General features: G+C 41.5%; 1 protein-coding gene across 7 annotated transcripts in view; it reads left to right on the forward strand.

The window, feature by feature from the left end:
* LOC117417294 (lipoma-preferred partner homolog) overlaps positions 1–23,026 on the forward strand; it is a 117,499-nt gene that overhangs the window by 66,102 nt on the left and 28,371 nt on the right. For all 7 annotated transcript variants that reach the window (XM_059034302.1, XM_034029334.3, XM_034029335.3 and 4 more), the window contains 2 exons: positions 3,089–3,211; positions 19,569–20,264. In XM_059034302.1, the coding sequence (XP_058890285.1) occupies positions 3,089–3,211; positions 19,569–20,264 (819 nt within the window). The remainder of the gene's footprint in view (positions 1–3,088; positions 3,212–19,568; positions 20,265–23,026) is intronic.

Here is a 23,026-nt window from a genome sequence, read left to right on the forward strand (position 1 = left end):
ATTGCAGGGAAGGTAAAGGTGTTTTAAAAAGCTGCCTAGGGTCTTCCGAGTGGCATATCCAGTAAAGGCATGCAGGATGCGCCCTATAGCCTGGAGATCGCAGATTCGAATCCAGGCTATGTCATTGCTGACCGTGACCGGGGGTTCCCAGGGGGCGGCGCACAATTGGCCGAGCGCCACCCGGGTAGGGAAGGATTAAGTCGGCAGGGCAATCCATGGTTTACCGCGCACCAGCGACCCCTGTGGCCGATAGGGCGCCTGCGGGTCTGCAGTGGAGTCATTCAGATCTGTGTTGTCCTCCGGCACTATAGGTCTGGTGGCTTTGCTGTGGATCCGCAGTGCGAAAAATGACGGATTGGCATGAACACGTTTCGGACGACGCGTGTTTCAGCCTCCGATTCCCGAGTCACCAGGGGGTTGCAGCGGTGAACCGGGGTAAAAATAAGAATTGGGCATTCCAAATTGGGGAGAAAACTGGGGTAAAAAACCGTTGGTGACGACTAAATTTAAAAAAAAAAAAAATAGAAAAAGTTGCCTGAGACAACACTGTGGGGGCAGCAGCTGCTGTCTTTAACAAGACACTTAGATAAAAGCACTTTCATTCAGCACTTGGCACTGTTCACCAAAATCCTCTTCGATTCTGTTAGGGATGTACAGTAGGGGTGAAACGTGTGAAATATGTATATGTTGGCATAAATGGACTGCCAGTAGCATGCTGTTCTTCTTCTCAAATGCACGTAACTAAATATATGAAAAAAATAGTCAAACGCCGACCAGACAGTCTGTATTGTCCACTAAGATATCAGATTGCTGGATTTTTCAAGCTGCATTATAAAGCTTATTAAAGATAACACCCCATCAGAATCTGAGGCTTGTCATGTAAATGTAGCTGTTTGTAGGAATCTTGGCAGGGTTTGGTATCGCTGGTACACACACACACACACACACACACACACACCTATTATTATAGCTTTCACAGATTATCTCTACAGAGCAAGTAAAGCACAAAAGGGCTGTAGGTTGTGCCAGCCTGTGGTGCTGTGGTTAAAGATCACACCTTTTACTGACATTGCCTGGCATTGTTATAATGGTGCAACGCCCCTCATCTGGCTAGAAATCGTGCACATTTGTAGCTTTGTGCAGAGCGCTGTGCGGTGGTTGCATGTTGAATTGCGTTAGAGTTGCGTGGTTTAAGATGAGGTCGCAAACAGGGTTTCAGAATTTAGTCCCAGGGCAGAGCTTTGGAATATTGGGAAATCAGGGGAGACCAACAACAACTGCATTGAGATAATTAAGCACAATACATTTTATTATCTAAAACAGAAACTGTATTGTCTGAATCCAAGACTCCAAGGGTGGCAGAGGGAATGAGCACATGCAGGTGGCCCATCCCTGACCTACAGTGATGCCAGGTAACGCTAGGAAACACACTGCTTCAGTATGACTTGTGCAAGTGAGTGCTCCTGTAGAACACTGTGGTTATACAAGATGATATATCAAGCAGCATTATTCATGTTTTGGCAAGAGTTGCCATTTTTGTTTTGTTTGAGGGCGATGATACTGAATTAAATTGTGTTTACTTTGACACAAGGCATAATGTGTCCGCATTAACCTAAAAACAAATAAACAATGGATTAGTATGCCAGGAAGTTAACCCGTTGAGACCGTGTCCTCATTTGCAAGGGGGTCGTGGTAAGCAATTTAGGAGTACAGTGACCTCAAACATTAAACTTCAAGCGAGTTTGAAATAACGTTCGTAATGTTCTGGCCTTGTTTAGAAAATACTGTTTTAGAGGAAAAAACGAACACAATTAAAAATGTATTGTTTTATTCATGTTATAAGACTACTGCATACACAGTATTTAAACTCCAAAATCAAATGTCAATCCATGTTTGTCTAATCATTGTTTTTAAGCAAAGGAAAAAAGAAAGGTATTCTTATTAAACTGTTAATATTGTGATAAATCACAGGAAGGGGTAAACTACCACTTTTTAGAAAGCATGCTTTGCAGACCCTGATCAGTACCGCGCCTGTGGATTAAAGACGAGACTGCCTTTTTGACAACAACAAAAAAAAAAAACTTAACTATTTTTATTTTACATGACGACAACTTTGGTAAATTAACATTTTCAAAAGAAACCATACTGAGAGCGCCACAGGACTACTGAGCCTCATTTTAAAACACTTTTGATTTTTTAGATAACAATAGAGGTACAATTAGTTCTATCAAATTACATACATATAAAAAAAAACACAATGCGACCTCGTTAAAAAAAAAAAAAATCACAAGTTATATTTAGAAACCTACAAATCACTGTATTTGTTTTTGTTTTTGCAAGGCCTGCTGCTGTAGCATTTAATTGCACCGAATGCCCTGACGCACACAGAGGCACATCTTTGTTTGACAAAATGTGTTGCACTTGCAAGAAATTAAGCCGTGCATAGCCCCAGAATCAGCTGCTGCTGCACAAAGAGAAAGTTTGTTTTTTTTGGGTATTTCGTCCAAAGTTATTAATGAACTATCGGACAACTGAAATTCATTCCGAATGTTTAAATCGCTTTACTCCAAGACCGAAGAAGCTGTCTCTTCTTTTGTGTTTCATTTTTTGCTTGTTTGATAGTTTCCATTTTTTCATAACAACCCATCACTAACTTCTTTAAAGAGCAAAACTTTGAATGTAACATAGGGTTTTCAACTATTTCCATTAGTTTATGCAACTTCTAGTCTTGTCAAGATTTTCTTATTTTTATTTATTCCAATTTGACCTTGCCCCCTGACCTTCTTGACTTCTTCCCGACTCCTGAAACAAGGAGGTACACATTGAAAAATGATGTTGGAACAGCCGTGGTGCTGTGTGGAATTCTATGTGTTCTCAGTTAGATTATTCTAAATGGAACTCTACCTGGAGACGTCAAGGACACACCTTCAGTTTAACCCTTTATAAAAAATACATTCAGATCTTGCAGGTTTTGTAATTTAGTGCAATGCTGGTCTGCGATTCTGCAGGCTTGCCTGGGCTTTACCTATACTTTCATAAGCGCTGCAGTCCTCAGTCGGTGCTGATTGCTGTCTTCTCTTCTCCCCAGGTCAGGACCCCTGAGAAGTCACTGCAGGAAAGGCGCTCGAGTCTGGATGCTGAAATTGATTCGCTCACCAGCATTCTTGCTGACCTGGAGAACAGCTCACCCTACAAGCCCAGACCACAGCAGGTGGGATTAACTAATCATCTGTACACTACCATGTGTGCACAGGAGCCCGGACTATGTATAGTTACCATGTAGTTTAATGTGTACATTTTATTTTTTTGCATGATATAACACTATATATAAGGTTTAGAGTTAGGGTTATAACATGCAAAAATTATTTTCACAATAAGTACTTTAAGTAACTACTATGTAAATACACAGTAAATAGAGACACAATGTGCAGTGTTACCCCACGTGGTCATGAAAGAATAAACTTCTCTCAGATTCTCTCTAGCGCACAGAGCATTCTGTCCCACAGAACTCGCTTGAGACTCAACCTTGGCTTGATATTGAATCTGGGGTGACCTCCCCCTCCACTGGGTCTCATACGATAAGCCTCTGCACTAATGCTTAGTGTGCACCAACCAATCAGGATTCAAAGAGTTAGTCCAGTCACTGAACTGTTGAGTTTGAAGCAAGTTTAGAAGCGGGTAACCTCTTAAACAGTGTATTTATATAATAAAACACATTATACCTGGAGTGGAATGGGCTTCAAAGACAAGATATGCCTGTGTCTCCATTCATTCATCCATTGATTTTTGATTATGTATTAGCTTACATTATTGAAGTTAAGAGTTTCCGCTTGCTTGGAGAGTCTGCATGAAAGGCAGAAGGGAGCTGGCATATTTGTCCAGGATACACTGACTCTGCCCAGCCTCTTTTCTCTCTCCTAACAGTCTTATGAGATTGAGTCTAGTTCGTATCCCTAAGGCAGCTTAGCCCTTAATGCACTCTTCATTGCCATTGCAGATGCTGGCATATCGTGACTTATTCAAGTCCTTCAGTGACCCACAAGCAGTGACGGCGTCCCTGATCGTGGCTTATATATACACAATTCGCACTGTCAATTACCCAAGCTCTGCATTTTGTTCTGTTCATCAGGTGTGTCAGCTAGTCCTGACGGCATTGATTATGCTTTTACTGCACTGGGCTGTATAGTTTCCTGTTTGTTGCTGGTGTTTGACACACTTTCCGTTTTCACTGCTGGGTGATGCTGCAGCTCAAACAGTTTCAATGCAGTTGGCTCACAGGCTCCGGGGACCTTCAGCACCAGTTCAGCTCCGCAGTAGGAAAGTACTCGCGGTTAGGTGGGTTTACGGTTTCGTGGAGCTGCTCGTCTGAGGTCGTGTCTCAGGTGCTTTTGCAGAAAAGGGAAGGAGCGGTTCTGCCTTGCTGCAGCCTGCAGGCTGACCTTCAGAAAACGGCAGCTCCTCTCATGCCCCACCTTGAGCATCAAACAGCAGCAGACTTTCAAATCCCTGTTGGAGTTCCTGTGTTCTTGCAGAATTCTCACTTGCACACAGAAGAGATTAATTTATTACCTTGCAGTGACTTAGCATCTCTAACAACCCAGCACTCTTGATAAATGGCAGAGAATAGTGATGCTGTTTGGAAGCAGCCAGGCTTTTGCAATGACACACTTGTGATTTACTTCTGCTGTGTCTCCTTCAAGCATATGCTCTCATTATACAACTGAACCGCTGACCTTTAATCAAATATGTTCCCTGTTTTAAATTAAAGTCATTTTAAACTACTTTCAGCACTCATAAATGTAATTTCAGAGGACGGCACTGTAATGACTGCATGTGAATGTGATTACAGCAGGTATATGTAAGGGTTATGGCGTAGAGCAATGGGAGGATACAGTGTATTTCTAAAGGATAGTAACATGCTAGTACAGTAAGAAAAATACAAATAATGATGTTGCTGTTGTATTATTTTGAATACTGGAGTATACATTTTATTTTTTCAGAACGCTCTAATGCAGTTCCATGGGTAGACTGGGTAAAAATGACAAACACTGGCAACGGTGCAGTAGGTGCAACTGACAGAGTAAAACAAATGAGTTCTGCACATTGGAATTAGCATGACGCCCGCCCAGGAAGAAGTATTAAAAAACACAAGTAGTGGGGGGGGGGGGCAAAACTGCGCACCTGCGCTTTTATTTATTAAATTAAATAATACAAAACAAAAAAGCACAAGGTCCAAAATAAACCAACAAAAAATAAACACAAACACAATAAACAAAACGAGTACCTTTCAAAAAATACACCAATAGCATTGGTTTGCCTTTTCTTCTTCAAACAGTCTTCTGTACTCTCCAACTCTCTACCTCCCAGACAAAGGATTTCTGCTGGCTTTTATAGTATGTGGCTTTTATATCATTGGGTAATTAACAATTACCCATTTAAGGCTCCAGCCACATTCTCACATTTTTACCGTTTTTTTTTTCTAAATGAAAAATAAAATAATTAAATCACATTGTGAATAAATGTTAAATGCATCTTTTTGAATATATATATATATTTTATTCCTAAACAAAATTAAATTGCTTCTCAGCCATGATGACAACTTGCAAATTACAGGTGAGGCAAAAACCACAGGTTTACGCAATTTACGCAAGTCACAGCGTAATCACGTGCTCACTGCACTGCGCTACGCAAACCTGTCTTGCTCTGAAAAGCGATCTCCGTTCATCATTTGAAAATGATGTATCCCAATTAAACGACATAAATAGCATTGGAAAGAGCCATCTCCCAGTTATATCACATTTAAGCATAAATCCCAATTTATCAGTATCACGATTGAGTGGTGCCGACTGTAATAACAAGGGATGCGGTTCATTTACTAGTGGTAAATCATGGGGCATTTATTTTAGCCACACTGGAAACTTAACCCTAATCAATTCAAGAGGACAGACCTTCTCCTTACCAGATCGGATAGGAGTATTTCCATTCAGTGAGCTGGTGGTAATACTGATGATGATGTTGATCATCATCATAGTAAACCCTCTCTTAAGAACACCATGAGGACTGAGTAAAGAGATCTTAATTAGAAGCAGACCCAAATATATACAGTGGGTGCTCTTCTTGAATTGAAAGGCAGTGTTCCTAATCAGGAGAAATAAATGATTCCAACATATATGAAGTTGTTATTCACAGTGTTGCACAATATTGCAAGAAGATTATTATTATTATTATTATTATTATTATTATTATTATTATTATTATTATTATTATTATTATATAGTACTTTAGTTTCTGCCTGGCACTGTAGTTTCTGTTTGAATCGAAAACTCAGCATAGCCAAACCAATAACATGTAAACATGCAGACAGGGCTTGCAACCACAGAATCCTATTTAAAATATGTACAGTAATGTAGGTGCTGTGGTTATTGCAGAAGTGACAGCAATTACTGGGAATATACTGTATTAGGAAGTTAAAGTGCGATCTGCTTACAATAATCACACAATAGTAGAATGAACTACCAGTACAAATATACCTGGATAGATAAATATTTCTAAAGAGAATTACAGATAATAAACTTACTGTATATAAAAGAGCATTATGGTATGTCAAAAAACCACAGTGTCTTGTGTTTTTAGTATGCGCTAAAGTCATACCTGTTGGCAAACATTGCATTATATTAGCTGGGTCATCAAAAAATGGTTTAGGAAATGGAATCTGCTAAGTAGAATCAGCCTGTTAATCTAATCACAAGAGCGTGATCAATGCACTGTGATTATGCCCCTGGTCTGAAAGACAGCTCCTATTGGAAACCATGTACAGTACAATAGATATCTCTGACCTCAGCACACAGGCAACTGGAGTTTCCATAACCCAGCCCTAGCGAGAATCAAGATTCATTGATTGTCCTTGACCCTTTGTACATGTTGAGCCAATTAGCATGAAGTGAGAATCAATACTGCAGCTTCCAGCCCTGAGTACATGCAGAGGTGTGGTGGAGCTGTGGTGCCCCCACAGGTCGGATACTGTGCCTACATGCTAATCCATCACTACCTGATATAATCAATCTCAGAGCGGCGATCTAAATAAAACCACCCTCCCTGGTGCTGGTGTGTCCCAACAGGTCAGCGCTACTTGGTGTGGGGAATCATAAGGGTTATGGAAGGGTCAGAATGTCACCCACATCTAACTGTGTTATTCATAAACAATAAGCATGCTAGGATGGTATTGCATTTACAGGTCAATCACTCCCTTGTCATAAGAGGGAAGAGACAATATCACTTGCTGTATATCGCTTATTTTTTACAGTCAGTTCTGATTGCTTACTGCTGGCAGTACATATGTATAAGTCTATTCAGTTATGTACTGCTACAATAGACCTAGATATGAAATCTTTCATTAGGCCAATTGAATGTGACAGAACACAGACAAACTGTCCTGTTGTTGCTTCCTATCTTAGAATACAATACAGAAGCGTGGTGTGTTGTGCATTTCAGTTTTGTTTGCATGTCAGTTGTTGTTAGTGATTGTTTGCCAAGGTCAATACCAGTGGCATACTGTAAGCTAGTGCTTTAGCACAATGCGTTTTGCATAGGGTCGCAGTACAACAAAGTCCTTTATTTTGTTCTTTCTTTGTTCTTCCTTTATTGTTAGTCGCATGCAAAAATGAATTACAGCTGTGATATGGACAGGGTGTGGTCCGTTACTGGGGGAGAGGCTATAACGAAACGCAGGGGGATTACCACTGAGATGTGATCTTGTTGACAGGTGAATATAAAGTCGGTTGGCTACCATTTACTGCAGAGTAATGGAGCTTGGCAAGCAGTAAATCATGGCTAACAGCATTCGTAATGAGCCTGGTAGCTGACTCCGTACAGTAAGGAACAGTGTCCATCAGTTTGGTCAGGAATGGTTCTTCTTTAGGCATGTTATGATAAAAGCCAATTCCAATGGCACGCTTTTACATAACCTTGAGTTTGTATCCGCTTCTTTTCTTGTGTGTGTGGCTTTTTCAACAGTAGGTTATCCCAACAAAGTGGCTGACGCCCCAGTGTCATTCCCTGATGTATCTTTCCCAGTAAACATTGTGTCCAGCAGACTAGGCTTTATAGTAGACACTGCAGAGACAGGCTCCATGGTTTGCTTAAGATTGCACCACAGCATGCCTTAATGAGTGATCCGTGCCTCTAGCTGTCACGGACAACCACAATGCATTTCATACAGTGCGTGCTGGGAATGGTGATTTCCAAAGTTGTGAAATTAGTTTTCTTTTTGAGGAACAACAGTCTGTGATCCTCTTTTATTGAGAATGTCAGCTCTGGTGCCAAAGTGTACAAGAGCGAAGATTGTGAATGATGCGAGGTGTCTAGACTGAATTACAGTACAAAGTACAAATAGGTAGCACCACTCCCTGAGGGCTGCATAAGCATTGAGAGTGACGCAAGACACTGGTTCTGAACTTGTGATCTGTGCTGTATTTTTCAGAATCACACTTAACTTTGAAGATGAAGAAACTGGGCAGCATCCCCATGTCTCACTGTGCTACCTGCTGTATGAATGGAATACCCTCTTGTGTCTTCTGTCCTTACAGAGGGAAGGTGTATTTGTGTTTGTGTTTCTGTCTTCATTCAGCACAGCACATGGGAGCGCTGCAGCTTTCAGCTAATTGAGTTTCAATTTACTTACCCTGCAGGAGGCCACTGTTCATTTCACTAACTGGCCAGCATTTGTGAAATTGCATTGTCTGTAAATTAGACTTTGAACAAAACAAAACAAAAAAAAATAATGTTTTTCTACCGGTATTGAATGTGGAGTGAACCCCAGGCTAATCGACTCATTCAACCCTCAACTTGTCTTTGTGCATCTTAAACACCTCGAGGAGGCTTACGGTCAATTCGGTGGCATGCTGTGTTGGCACATTTGTTATAGTCTATTGATTGAGGAAATCGATCTTCCTTAGACCACTTGCTACATTTAATTTCTTTTATAAAAATCTTGGCTGCACAAATAGATGGAGAAGGCCAGATGTAATGCTTCTTTTAACCATTTAAATTATATTTACTGTACTAGCATGTTATGCCAGCCTTTACAAAACAGTTGCCTGTAGAATATAGTGTTGATCTTAATGTTTAATGCTGTATTAGGAATGGATGCACAGGACACATTGATGGTGTGAGAAATTGATAAGGCTGTCTTATTGTCCACTGTGTTCACCGGGCTGTGAGATTAAGGAATCCTATACTTGATCTCGTTTTTCTCAAAATGCTTTACTGCTCTGTGCTGGTTTTCCTGTCCCTATTTACTGCAGCGATAGAAATACAACTCCTATTGCATTGCAGTTTCATCCAGTCCAGGTATTACATTACTGAAAATAGACACGACAACACTAAAACTTGTATGTGGTTATCTGGAAAAAAAAAACGTTGTGAGTGGAGGAAAATATATCCTTTATGAATGCACACAGCATATCTAGTTCTTGACTAAGCAATGGGCAGTTTTAAAGTGTGACAGTACCGTCGCTGTTTAATGCAATACAGTGGAACTCGATGAAAGCCGGGATTCTTTAGTCAAGCCGTCTTGTGGATAATAAGCAAATGCACTGAATAATGCAAAGAGTTTTTAGCCGAGAGATCACACTTCCAGCTGCAAGTTGGTTGCCTGACGGTTCGCCCCCTTTCACAGTTAAGTGAAGCCCAGCTTAATGCCATGACGTGTGGACTTGTTATCTGTCTTCGGGTGTAAGTTGAGATGTTGCAGACGTCCCTGGGAGCCCCAGTAGGCTTGTTATCTGTCTTCGGGTGTAAGTTGAGATGTTGCAGACGTCCCTGGGAGCCCCAGCAGGTTTGTTATCTGTCTTCGGGTGTAAGTTGAGATGTTGCAGACGTCACTGGGAGCCCCAGTAGGCTTGTTATCTGTCTTCGGGTGTAAGTTGAGATGTTGCAGACGTCCCTGGGAGCCCCAGCAGGCTAGTTATCTGTCTTCGGGTGTAAGTTGAGATGTTGCAGACGTCCCTGGGAGCCCCAGCAGGCTTGTTATCTGTCTTCGGATGTAAGTTGAGATGTTGCAGACGTCCCTGGGAGCCCCAGCAGGCTTGTTATCTGTCTTCGGGTGTAAGTTGAGATGTTGCAGACGTCCCTGGGAGCCCCAGCAGGTTTGTTATCTGTGTTCGGATGTAAGTTGAGATGTTGCAGACGTCCCTGGGAGCCCCAGCAGGTTTGTTATCTGTCTTCGGGTGTAAGTTGAGATGTTGCAGACGTCCCTGGGAGCCCCAGCAGGCTTGTTATCTGTCTTCGGGTGTAAGTTGAGATGTTGCAGACGTCCCTGGGAGCCCCAGCAGGCTTGTTATCTGTCTTCGGATGTAAGGAGATGTTGCAGACATCTCTGGGAGCCCCAGCAGGCTTGTTATCTGTCTTCGGATGTAAGTTGAGATGTTGCAGACGTCCCTGGGAGCCCCAGCAGGCTTGTTATCCGTCTTCGGGTGTAAGTTGAGATGTTGCAGATGTCCCTGGGAGCCCCAGCAGGCTTGTTATCTGACTTCGGATGTAAGTTGAGATGTTGCAGACGTCCCTGGGAGCCCCAGCAGGCTTGTTATCTGTCTTCGGATGTAAGTTGAGATGTTGCAGACGTCCCTGGGAGCCCCAGCAGGCTTGTTGTCTGTCTTCGGGTGTAAGTTGAGATGTTGCAGACGTCCCTGGGAGCCCCAGCAGGCTTGTTATCTGACTTCGGATGTAAGTTGAGATGTTGCAGACGTCCCTGGGAGCCCCAGCAGGTTTGGTTCCAGGGCTGATTTAACCGATCAGGTTTCCCACGCAGCGACCAGACCTCATACCTTGTTTGTTTCCTCCCTACAACATATCTGTTTGTTTTTGGGGGGTAAGACAGTCTTGTTTCTGTTTCTTTGGTTCCCTTGGGTTTAAAGGGATGTTCTCGTTTTGCACGAAGGACTACAGTGCCTCTAATTGCCTCTTGTGTTGCAAAAAGGTGACTGCACTTGATTGAGCCATTTCTTTAATTAACAAACACAGGTTTTTACACTGCTTTGCACAGCCATTGATGAATTTAATTAAACCATTTAGAACCTGCATGGGATACCCACCCTAGGTTACCCATGTAGGATTTTAGAGAGGGAAATCATGAGGTCAATGTTGAAAATTGAGTGCCAGTGGCACAGTATTCAAATACTGTGTGTTTAGAGCTTTGTAGGTGATGTAGTGCAATTATCCTCTTCTGTCTTAAAATCTACCTTTTATCATCACACACTATTCACAATTCACTAACAACCTTTTTTTTATTACTATCCATTTATCAAGATGTATATTTAAAAGAATATTAAGCCTGAGGTATTTCAAATTCTCAGCACCTTCTAAGACAGCATTGTTAAGAAGTTTAATAGTGTGGGATACTTGAAGAGGACAGTTTGGTCTTGGGCTAAAGAGCACACAGTATGTACAATCTCATTGTCATCCAAGAGTGCGTTATTCGAAGCTGAAGCCCTTGCAAGCTTCTGATTGGAATAACTAATGCTGGAGACAGGAAAATGGCTTGCGCTGTAATGGCCTGATGGTTGAGCCACTGGTTTCCCAGCTGGGGCTTTATATATTATTAAACCCTGAGATTGAAAGACACTTTTTCACCTTATCATAGATAACCTCCTTTTCATGTATTACAGCCCGCTGTCTGTTGCTGGACTGATGCAATGAAGTCCAGAGCTAGATTGTTTGGGAAACCCACAGATGTATTGCTGTGGGGCACAGCAGGAGTCCTGGATGCTTTATGCTTTTCACAGATGCATTTTTCCTGCAGTGAACATTAAAAATGTGCGAGGGGACTGTGACAGGGTCCTTGAATCCCATGTCCACCCTTGTTATGACATGTGTGTAAATAGAGTATATAGAGAAGTATGCAAGGGGATGGGCGTGCTTGAAAATACCTTCAAGCCAAGCTGCACAGATACTGTGTCCTTCTCCAAGTACATCTACAGTGTATACACTACACTGGGGTTCACAGCCTGGGGCTGCTAAGCAAACAATATCTTCCCCTTACAAAGTTTAAAACCTCTCCCTTAAAACAAGTCTGTGTCAGACCAAAACATGTAATAATAATCTAGTTATAATCTATGCAAAATCTGATCAATGAGATGCAGAGATGCACTAACGGAGCTGTTTGCCACTGTGTCCAGGGTGTCCGAGTACCCTTAAGGGGAAGTCTACTGCTGGCCCAAGGCTCTGACAGAGCCAGTCAGGCACAGTCATGACAAGGATATGCCTGCAAGGGAGCCCAAGTAAGCCCTGTCCTCTACTCATTAGTCTAATAAACTGTACTGAATCACACTTGCTTCGTTTATGATTTGTGTAAGAGTTCTGAGGTCCTTGCCTGTCATCCGAACTTGTCGGTTTTCATTAAAGAGCATGCCCTCCAGGCTATAGTTCTAAAAGCCTGACTGTTTAAATGCTCACAGCTAAATAGGCGTTTTCGCCTGAACGGACTTTGTTCTTCAGTTGTGCAAATTCTCTTAGCTTCTGATACATGACGTGGTTTAGTAAGAGGGCAGTCGGTGGAGGATACAACGTGACCCTGGGGAGTGAGCGGTCAGGAGGGCTTTCAACCCCTTTGAGGGTTCAATGGTCATCGGATTCTTCTGTCAATTATAAAGGTACATCAAATCATCAGGTTCATCTCTGTCAATTAAAAAGACACCATTCATGAACATTGACCTCCATTGTAAGATCATGTGTTGCATTACTGGCAGCAAAAAATAAATAAATTGCCTTTAATTAGCTGTTACTGCTTGCTGAGCTGCGGGTCAGTTTAACCCAGTGGTGGCCTGGCCTAAGTTCAAATTGGAATTGTCGAAACAGAATCATCTGTAGGTCACGTTAGCCTTTTGGAGTGTTGTGGCGGAGTGTCCCGCCCCTATATATTTATTTATTATTATTTGTATTTTTGTTTGCGGCGCAGTTCAAAGCGCCGCGTATTTGTTGTTGTTTTTAGATTTTAAAAACCTCGTGAGGATGCGTGGCTGATCAGCTACTAATTATTTAACTAGCTGACACTCACGCATCCTTACTAAACTCGCGCAGACTGTGGCCGAGGGGTAATAAGATAATTAACAGCTAGTTAATCCCTCGGCCAGAGTATAAGAACCTGCAGCTGTCTGTGCTAAGAGGAGAGAGTGTACAGAGGAGAGTACGGGGAGCGGGGAGAGTGAGGAAAATAAAATAAACAACTGCTAAGTATCGTGCTGGGTTAAAACCAGCACGCTTATTTGTTTCTGTTTGTTTGGCCAACGTGCCTTTTTGTTTTGTGTTTTGTTGTTTGTTTAAATCTTTTGTTTTGTTTTTTTTTGTTAATACAAGTTCATTCAGAGATTGAAAAATACATTTAAAAAAAAAAGTTTTGGAATGACCACTAGGGATACTACTGCAGAAAATGTGAGCTACTAATAGGAACATCTCTTTAAAAAAAAAAAAACTATTTCCAGAAGCAGTAGAAAACATTTTTACTGTAACAGTAAGCTCTGTAATTAAGCTCTGATCAGGTTCCGGGCAGCCTGTCTTGTCAACTAACAGTAAATCCCAGGAGCACGATTGAACTGTTATCTTGCTGATGCACCAGGGTCACAAACGACAGATAGGACACACTGATGATTATACTGTTGATTGTGAGAGGTTCAATCAAGCTGGTCAGTAACTGGCAGTGGCCCTGTGTAATGGTAATGCGTGATCACAGAAAGCCTCCGAGCAGCCGTGGTGTCAGTGACAGCATTGGTGGTTATCGGGTCACAGTGATAGTGGAGGGGATTCCCATAAACCCAACCTGCCCACTCCCCTCCCTTGCACTGCACACTGCTGAGCTGTCCTGTGGGAGTATCTGCTGCACATGGAAACAGTAACAAGAAACCACAACTGTGCTGCTTGCAAGAAAACAGAGTTTTAAAAAAAGCAGACATCCTGTAGAGGCAGAATATAGGTCTGGCCATGCAGAAAAGTGAAATCTTCTGCTGAAATAAAACACATGTAGTTACTTTCTGAACTTGACCTGCAGGTTGCAGAGAATTTCCCCCTGGAACTATCGTACTGTATTTGGTAGCTCTCTGTATGATTGTGAATGTGTGAAACTGAGATAGCATCTTATGGTATCACAAGGGAAACTGGATCTTCTTAAACGCTGTGGGGAGGTATTCAAATAGTGCATGCTCTTTTTAAATGAGCTTCATATTTTCCTTTTGACGATTTTCTGCAGGTATTCATTTAAAATTTTACTTTGATCTAAAGGTCATTCTGGTTTGTTAACTCTATATATATATATATATATATATATATATATATATATATATATATATATATATATATATATATATATATTGTATTTGCATACAGCTCTTTTGTCTATGCACCTAAATGAGCCAATTAGAGCAGTTAAGGGAGACGAGGGGGAGACCAGAGAGAGACACTGCTGTTTTTAAACAAACAACAAATATTTCTGCTTTTACTCAGATCTTTGTTGGCTGCCTAATGTATTTTTGAGATTTATTTCTCAATGCACAGTAGCAACTAAAGATCCGAGGTGCCGGTGTAGAGTCTTGAGGATCTGCACTGTACTGTTCATGTAATTCTGTCCAGCTCTTCTTGGTTCAGATCATACATTCTCGAGTCTAGAATGGAATCAGCGGTGGGCTGAGCCACTCCCACACATGCCTGTGTTGGAAAGTCCTTCAGCAGACTATTCAAGTTGTATCATGTCTTGAATATAGCGCTGCTGATGGAGTGGTAACAGTGCAGTATCAGGCATCAGGTCATCCCTGATCAGACCCTGCTGGTTTCTAGTTATCGCTCATGTGAGAATGGAAACTGGTTTCTGTCTTACTGCTTTGTTAGAAATTAGATTATTCTCAGAAGTCATGTACCAGAACTTCCTGTACAGTAATATAAATTGTGTTTGGTTTTTTTTTTCAGTTTCTTGAAAGCCTTTATTGATTATTGACTCCCTCAGGGAGGTATGTGTTTGTTTGTTTCTTTGTCATCCACACTTTAAATAATCACAGCTTCATGTCTCTGGGGCAGTTTCCTGAATTATTTTATTTATTCTTAAATGTAAGCATAAATCTGCTTGATAATTTACAATGATTATTTCTTTCTTTCTTTCTAAATGAACCTTTTATAATAAGGGGCTGACAGCCACTTAAACACACATGATCATGGTCTTCACACTTCACAGCACATTAACAAGTGCAACGCTTTGCGATTTATACACTTTTGAGAATTTAATGTATTTTATCTGCCAGCCCTTGTAGATAACCCAAAACAGCTTTAGGTCAGGTTTTACTTCGGAATGATCTTCAATCACATTTAATATGCAACAAATTGAATTAAACAAAAGTTATTGAAAAAAGAAAGTGTGGATATCTTAAATGGCTTTGTGGCTTGGTTTACCATGTCTGTAACATTTGTATCAATCTCTGACAGTATTATATCTCACCATAATAGTGCCCTGAAAAAAAAGAGTAGAGTCACAGTATGCACATGCAATCCCTGTGCCTTACATAAGAGAGATCAAATATCTGAGGTTCTTTTAAAGCTTGCGGGAAAAAAAGAACAAAACAAAACTTAAAACCCCATACAGCCTCTGTGGGTGTGGAGGGATTTCCCCGAAGCTGAGGGAATATCACAACCCTCCACAGGCCTGGCTCATATGCAAACTGGATGGGGTCGCCTTGTAAAGGCTTGAATCTACAGCGCGTTAACCAACAAAATAAACATTTTCAATAACAGAGGCATGCCTTCCCAAAATTAAACACAACATTTGCACGTTCGTTTCACAGAGTCACCAGGGTAGCTGTTTTAGGAAACTGCTCTCTGAATATCTTTCCCACACTGTGTACAGGATTACTTGCAGTGTTATTTTGAGTTCCATTAACAACAATGCATTGCAAATGAAGAAACACCTTATCCAATTGCCTGCTAGATTGTTTGCATGTCGAATTAAGATTCAGCTATTAACAAATGAGTCATTCATTAATTCATATTCTGGTCATGACAGAACTATCCCTGCCGTGGCAAATTTACGCTAGGTTTGAGTAAGTGTGAAATGCATCATTGCTATTCATGATTCATAAGAACCTTAACAGTCATTAACATGTAGTAACTCAATGATTACTGTCTTAATAACTGAACTCAAAACAATGAGTCTGTCACTTTTAGTTTACTGAAACAAATGAAGAAGGTGTAGCACCCTTGGTTTTGAGGACAGTTACTTAAATGAAAACCATCATGAATGGGCATCAGTCACTTTGTGCACAACTTCATTAGTCATTGCTGTGAGCTTAAAACTCAATGGCCATCCTTTTTCTCTTACCTTCCTTTGGAAGAGTGGGTTAATTGGCCACACTTTATTGTTCAGGGATCCATTTATAGCACCTCCATAGGTGTGCTATTAAAGGTCTTATTTTTATTCTTTAGTTTATTACAGTGACAGCATATTACTAGTGTAAAAAAAAATGCTCTCTAATGTTTTACCTTCAGAAATATTGCTGCGCTAAAGTCTGGGAGATTATTAGAGAAATGAATATTAACTTAAACCTTTAGACCAAAAGGCCGGTGTAACCTGGCAGTTCCCTGTTTATCCCAAATTATTTTCAAAGTACTAAACATTAGTATTTCTTTTTTTGTTGTTTGTTTATTTACTTTAAACAGTTACCACAAGGCAATGATATTTCATGCGTCACATATGAGCCATCTCTTTCAACCATGTTATTAATCGTACAAAATGTTTTGTTTTTATGCTGCTTGAATGTTGCTCGTGGTGATCTGCTTTCAGTTTTGTGATGCTGATGTTTCTAATTTTACATTTACAGCCGATGTGAGTTTTGGTAACAGATATAAGAGCCATGTGCAGCCCATTTCGGAGCAACATGAAATCAGGCTGTTGAGGGATGAAAAATGAACATAACAACAGAGGAGCAAGTCTCTGCACTTATCCTGCAATAAAACCACTAATTGAATTTTTGGCTCAAGGCAATAACCTGGAAACAAACAGCCTAGGTTAATGAAATCTGGAGAGATAGCTGCTCTTTTCACTCCTGCTAACTGGCTTATAACAGTTTCTGACATTAGGAAACAGTGTAGAGGTTGGAAACTGTAAACAGTAAGCATGCAAAACAGTCTGGGTGTTGTGTGATCAACATGCACACATTGTGATCAACCAGTGAGGTCTGGAAACCCATGCAGCAAATCTGACTGATTTACTGAGGCAACTGTGCTTCTCAATCTGGGTGTAACGATACACGACGCATCACGATATGCAGGTCGACATACGATATGCATCACAATACACGTGATGGTCCTGATGGGATACTTGTGTGATGCATAATAAGATCAAATGATCATTTCACGCTGGACTCGACAGTATTTTATTAAATGAAAAACATTGAATGAGTTAGGGAGAGTATCTATTAATAGCAACTATGAAACACACGTGTTCTTCATTCAGAAACCATTTGGTGAACTACAATGAGCTATGTTGGGTCTTTGTATTGCAATACAGACAGTACATGCCTCTATTCCGACACAATATAGCTTGTGAAGAAAGTATCACGATTTAGCGATACACGATGAATCGTTACACCCTCACTTCTGAACTGGGTGCGATGCTTCTGGAATGAACTGTGGATTTCTACACAGAATGTTACTGCTGCGGCCAACCCTTTTAAAAGCAGTGTTCGATATTTGAAAGCTCTGTCTATTAGGCTAGTGGTTCTAGCGGAGGGAATGCAAGATTACAAACACGTGCCAGCATTAAACTAATTAAGATATGGTCCTATAGTGTTTTCCTTTCTGGGCTGCTGAATCAGTTGCCATTATAATGATTAAACCTCTTGTGAAGCATCACCTGTCCAGCAAAATGTATGGGGCTGAGTAGCTAAATCGTCATTCAAGGGATGCACCATTGTGTAATGAATAGTGTTTTCAAAATGTACTGCAAAGATAAAACAAGAGGGGTTTGTACAATATCCCAATGTCACTTTAATCAAATAAATGCATGCCAACAGCTAACTGGCTGGTGTTACACTGTGAAGTCATTGCATTCTCCTCTTGCATTGAGGCCAGCTGAACATGTTAGAATTACAGACATGACTGTTTCCTGCACAGTATCTCTTTCACAGTTTGCAGTATTGACACAGGCCTGACCCAGTTCCAGCAGGTGTCCACACGGGTCCTGCAAGCAGACGCCGCTTTTGTGTGCGTAACACCATTTTTCATTGAACTCTACAGTCATCTTACGATGACCGGTAAAGCCCCAGGTACGCAGTATCCAAAAGGTGCTAGCGTTGCGAAGAGACAACGAGCAAACCGACCAGGAGAGCTGTCCGCTAGACTGTCTGCTGTAAACCAACCGGGGGAGCTATCCACTAGACTGCCTGCTATCACTGGGGTTCTGTTTAGTCACAAATTACTTTCCTGACAGCACACGTGGTGTCAGCAATCATTCAAAAAAAGCTGGAGTTGAAACAGCAGCTTGCTTCCCATCGCCTTTGTGATGGTATAAAGGGCTCTTTAACTGAACCACAGCTGTGTGCAGTTTCAATAGCTTGCACTTTTACTTTGCTTGTAAGGTTTAATGAGTTTTTAAATGGGTTGTAAAGTAGAACACCCATGGTCTGTTTTAACATGTCTGCTGCTTTCTAAATTCTGCGTTGTAGAATTTGAGTTCCAGGCACTACTGCGTGGTATATGTTGAGCATATACAAGGGTTGGAGAAAGAAAAACAAAAAAAAGCTAAATAAACAGAAACACCTGCCATAACACCATCAGCAGGTTGGACATTTTTAACCATAAACCTTGCTGAATGGGCATGCGTTGTCAGTATTGACATGGTTGGCTAGTCAATATAAACCTCTGAACAATGTAGACGTTCTTTCATAGTCAGCAGTGCTGTACTGTACTGAGTAATTACCAAGACACTGTCACAGTCTATGTTCCAGAAAATCCATTCAAAGCTCAAAGCTTGATGACCCATGCTTTATGATGTTAATGCCTCAAACTTCAGAATCTGTGTATGTGGTTGACCCTGCATACGATTTAGAGCTGCATTGCAATCAATACTGAACAACCAGGTGGTCTGATTACTTTCACTGTGCAGCCACACATAAATAAAACTCATGGAACTGAATTGTCTGATACCATATAAACAAAACTGGTGTTTTCTTGGAAACCAGACAGCATCAAATGAATGGACTGTGTGCAACTGAGGGCTGGCATAGCATTTTGAGCCTTTGCGGGTTTTACTTTGAGTCATAGCTGCATACTCCTTCAAAACGCATGGTGTTTCTAGAGTGCTTCACTCTGCAAATTAATCTCAACACACAGCCAAATAAGTGGTTCGTGCAGCATTAAAATGGAGTCTGTTGTGCAGTTAAGATTATACTCTCTCTCCATTGCATCCTCATGCAGTGCTATTTCTTATGCAGGGTTCAGATTTTTCATTTTCTCTGTGTATTCTCTAAAAGCCTCAGCCCTCGATTTGTTTCCCCTCTGCATATCCTCAGTGTGCTTTTTCTTTTTCTTTTCTTTTCCAGAACTACGGAGGAACCTTATCAAACACCTCAACATTATCCACTCCCGTCACTGGACACAAGCGCATGGTGATCCCGACCCAGCCGCCCCTGACGGCCACCAAGAAATCTGCCGCCAAGCCCCAGCCTGCTGCTGCAGGTGTTCCTGCTGCTGCTGCTCCTGCTGCTGGCATCGCGGTGACCAAACCACAGTCCATGCCTCAGCCGGTCCCTGCCTCCTACACCACAGCCTCCACTCCCACCCGTCCGACCTTCAACGTGCAGGTGAAGAGCGCCCAGCCCAGTCCTCATCACATGCCCCCGGGGCCGCAGGGCTTATCCCCGGCCTACAACCAGCAATATCCCCAACAACCATCTCGATCCCCCGGCCCGGTCCAATACATGCCTGCCCAGCCCCGCAGTCCTGATTTTGCGTATGGCCCCCCGCAGCCAACACGCCAGCCCGAACCCATGACCAGCCACGCTCCTCCTCCTCCAAGGGCTTGCTATGAGCCCCAGTACCCTGGAGGAGCTGGTCAAGGCGTTGCATACGGAGCTCAGAACACCTGGAGACCCGAGCCAGCTTATCCCACATCTGCCACCACTGGCCCAGGATATCAGCCTCCAGGGCCCAGGAAGACATACATCACCGACCCGCCACAAGCCATGGCCCCAACACCCATGGCACAGTATGGCGCTCCCCCAGGGATGCAGCCGAAGGTAAGATCTGAAGCCGCTCTGCTACTCTCAATTGATATCATTCCTAGTGTATCTTACTTTTCCCACTCTAATGATGTTTAGATTTCCTACCTAAAATCAAGAGGTTCTGCAAAGAAATCTCATGTGCCATTTTGTCCTGGAAATCAACCATTTATGCCTATTGCACATAATTATTGCAACAAATTGTGCATTATTTCTTTATTTAATTATTATTTTTTTGCCCATTTTGATAAATGAAGTACAAAATTATTATCATGTGTGTGTTAAAGTCTTGTGACTAGGACCAGATGTTCAAATTAACAAAGCTCCTCTTGTGGGGGAAGTATGCTTGCAGTGCATTCGTAACATTCATTCACTTTTCTGAAATATTCTCTAGATAGCTGGGACTGGATTAGTAGATACAGTAACAATACTTCTTTTAAAGACTGAACTTAAAGGAACTTTTCAAGTTCACTTAATCTTCATCTTTATTTAAGTAGGATTCCATTATAGAGGGAACTTCTGCGCACAGGCATGTAACTTGGCAGGTAATACCGGCCTGAGTTCTCATTTCTTTAAAGCACATTTCTAGTAAATCGAGGCAGGGTGATTAACAAAGCCTTAAGGTTCAGTTTCCTTAAAAAATAATATGCAGCCTTTTTTTAACCTTTCTGAATGTTTTACGTACACTTTTCTTTTGGGGTTTACACCGTCTGATTCCATTTCTCTGACGAGTTGTGGCTTCTTTTTCAAAACCCCAATGAATTTTCAGTGTTGTGTTTTTTTATTGAGCCTGGGTATACCGGTCCCTGTCTGACTTAGGAATTATCCTCTTTAGTGTGGCAGGAGTAAACTATTAAGCCCAGCAATCTCACTGTTAAAATGTTGCTAAAGTTGGATTAGAAAGCTACATTTTAATTTCTTTTTTTTTTTTGTTACAGTGTCCTCAGCTTTCCTCCACATTTTTTCTTGCATCTTGTTAATGTCAACAGGAAAGCAAAACCAAATCTGTCACAGAAACATATCTCGGAAATACTGAGGGGACAAAAACAAACTGTTGTATAGCATGTTAGCACCAAGGTCAGTGGTCCGTTAAGAAGCTGCAGTACATAATGTAACAAGCTCAAGCTGCACTAATCAGGAAGGCATACAGTTAGCATAATAAACAGGAAGACAGCACTTGATCCTAATCAGAGCAGAATGAATATCATCTCACTGCATTCGCTGAGAGAGCAAGCACATAACTGCATATTTAGGGTTACCAAGTGATTGCAGCAACTTCCTTGGGGACAATCCAAACACTTTGATCAGAAAAATCTGTTGAAACAACGAAAAAGAATGAAAGAAATCAACATGATGCATGCAAGGAAAGGAGGTTTTTCAGTAAGAAACTGAAACTGTTGAGGAAGAGTTAATATCAATGGTCTTTTCAGTGTAGATTTTCTGTAAGGTACCAATACATTTAATACTGGGCTGGGTTCACAGATTCCAAAATAAAAGGGAAGGACTCTTCCTGGTTGGAAAGAAAAGCCCTGGGATACTGAACTTGTCCGCACCTGAGTGAAACATCCTTTGCATTGCAGGGCCTAAGGGGAGCACATGTCATCAGCAGAGAAAACAAGATGGTAAACTGGACAGGGTTGTTCTAGCTCATTACTCCCTCAGACTCTTCATTTCCCAATCAGTTATTACTATTATTATTTATGTCTTAGCAGACACCCTTATCCAGGGCGACTTACAATTGTTACAAGATATCACATTATTAATCAATGTGTGAACAGAGGAATGTTGAGGGTGCTCTCCCTAGATATGTCTTGTTTCACACATACATACTCATACATACTTACTAATACATACTTTAGAAAGCATAACAAAGTGTAATAAAGCATAGGTAAGCATCATAAAAAATAGCAAGGTCTGATAAAGCACAATAATAAACATGGCAAACTACAGTAAATGCATTGTGCAACCAAAGGAAAAGCATGGTAAAGCTGTAAAAATACCATGGTAAATTTTTAGAAGCATGCATACAGACATACATACGTACATGATGTATGGTATTGTAAAGTTTTAGTGCATGTTTAAGGATCCTGAAATGATCTATAATAAAGTCTTTCAGTGTCTTACAGATTGCTGTCAACAGTACTTTCTAAAAAAACAAAAACACATATTCTAGTAAAATCAGCGGAAACCAAGCACACATCTGATTGCAGGCATGTTTGCTTATCGTGAACTCGGTTGCTCATTCGCTGGGCTGTGGGGAGCTGCTGCGGTAATACCGATTTATAACCCTGTGTAAGTGCAGGCAATAGAAGATTTGCATTGCCAGGATATTGGAAACCCAGTCCGAGGGCGACCTGTGGAACGCAGTGGAAGTGGTCCATTGGAAACTCCATTAGGGATGCAAGTGTATTGAGCCATCTTCCCAGCACTACTTACTGTGTATCATGCTTCTGATTTTAACAAACCGACCGCTTGACCTTTTTATTGAGTTCTCCCTTGCTTTGTTTTTAATTACACCTCCACCCCACTTCCAATAACCTAGTTGAGAAATATCTTCTTACAGACATGGGAGCTGGGACTCTTGTGTTCTTGTTAGAATTTGCATGCTGGCAGAGGTCGGGCCCTTCAACTTTTGCTCTGATGGAGGAAATGGGTTTGATCGTCCATTTCGGAGGATTACAGAGGCCGGTTTGAAAGCCTTCACTGCAGAAAGAAGAACATGTAGGCGGCAGACTGCTCCTAAAACTGAATGAGACAAATTGGGGAAAGTGGCTCTGGAG

Source organism: Acipenser ruthenus, chromosome 12 (genome assembly GCF_902713425.1).
Source record: "Acipenser ruthenus chromosome 12, fAciRut3.2 maternal haplotype, whole genome shotgun sequence".
Classification (NCBI taxonomy): domain Eukaryota; kingdom Metazoa; phylum Chordata; class Actinopteri; order Acipenseriformes; family Acipenseridae; genus Acipenser; species Acipenser ruthenus.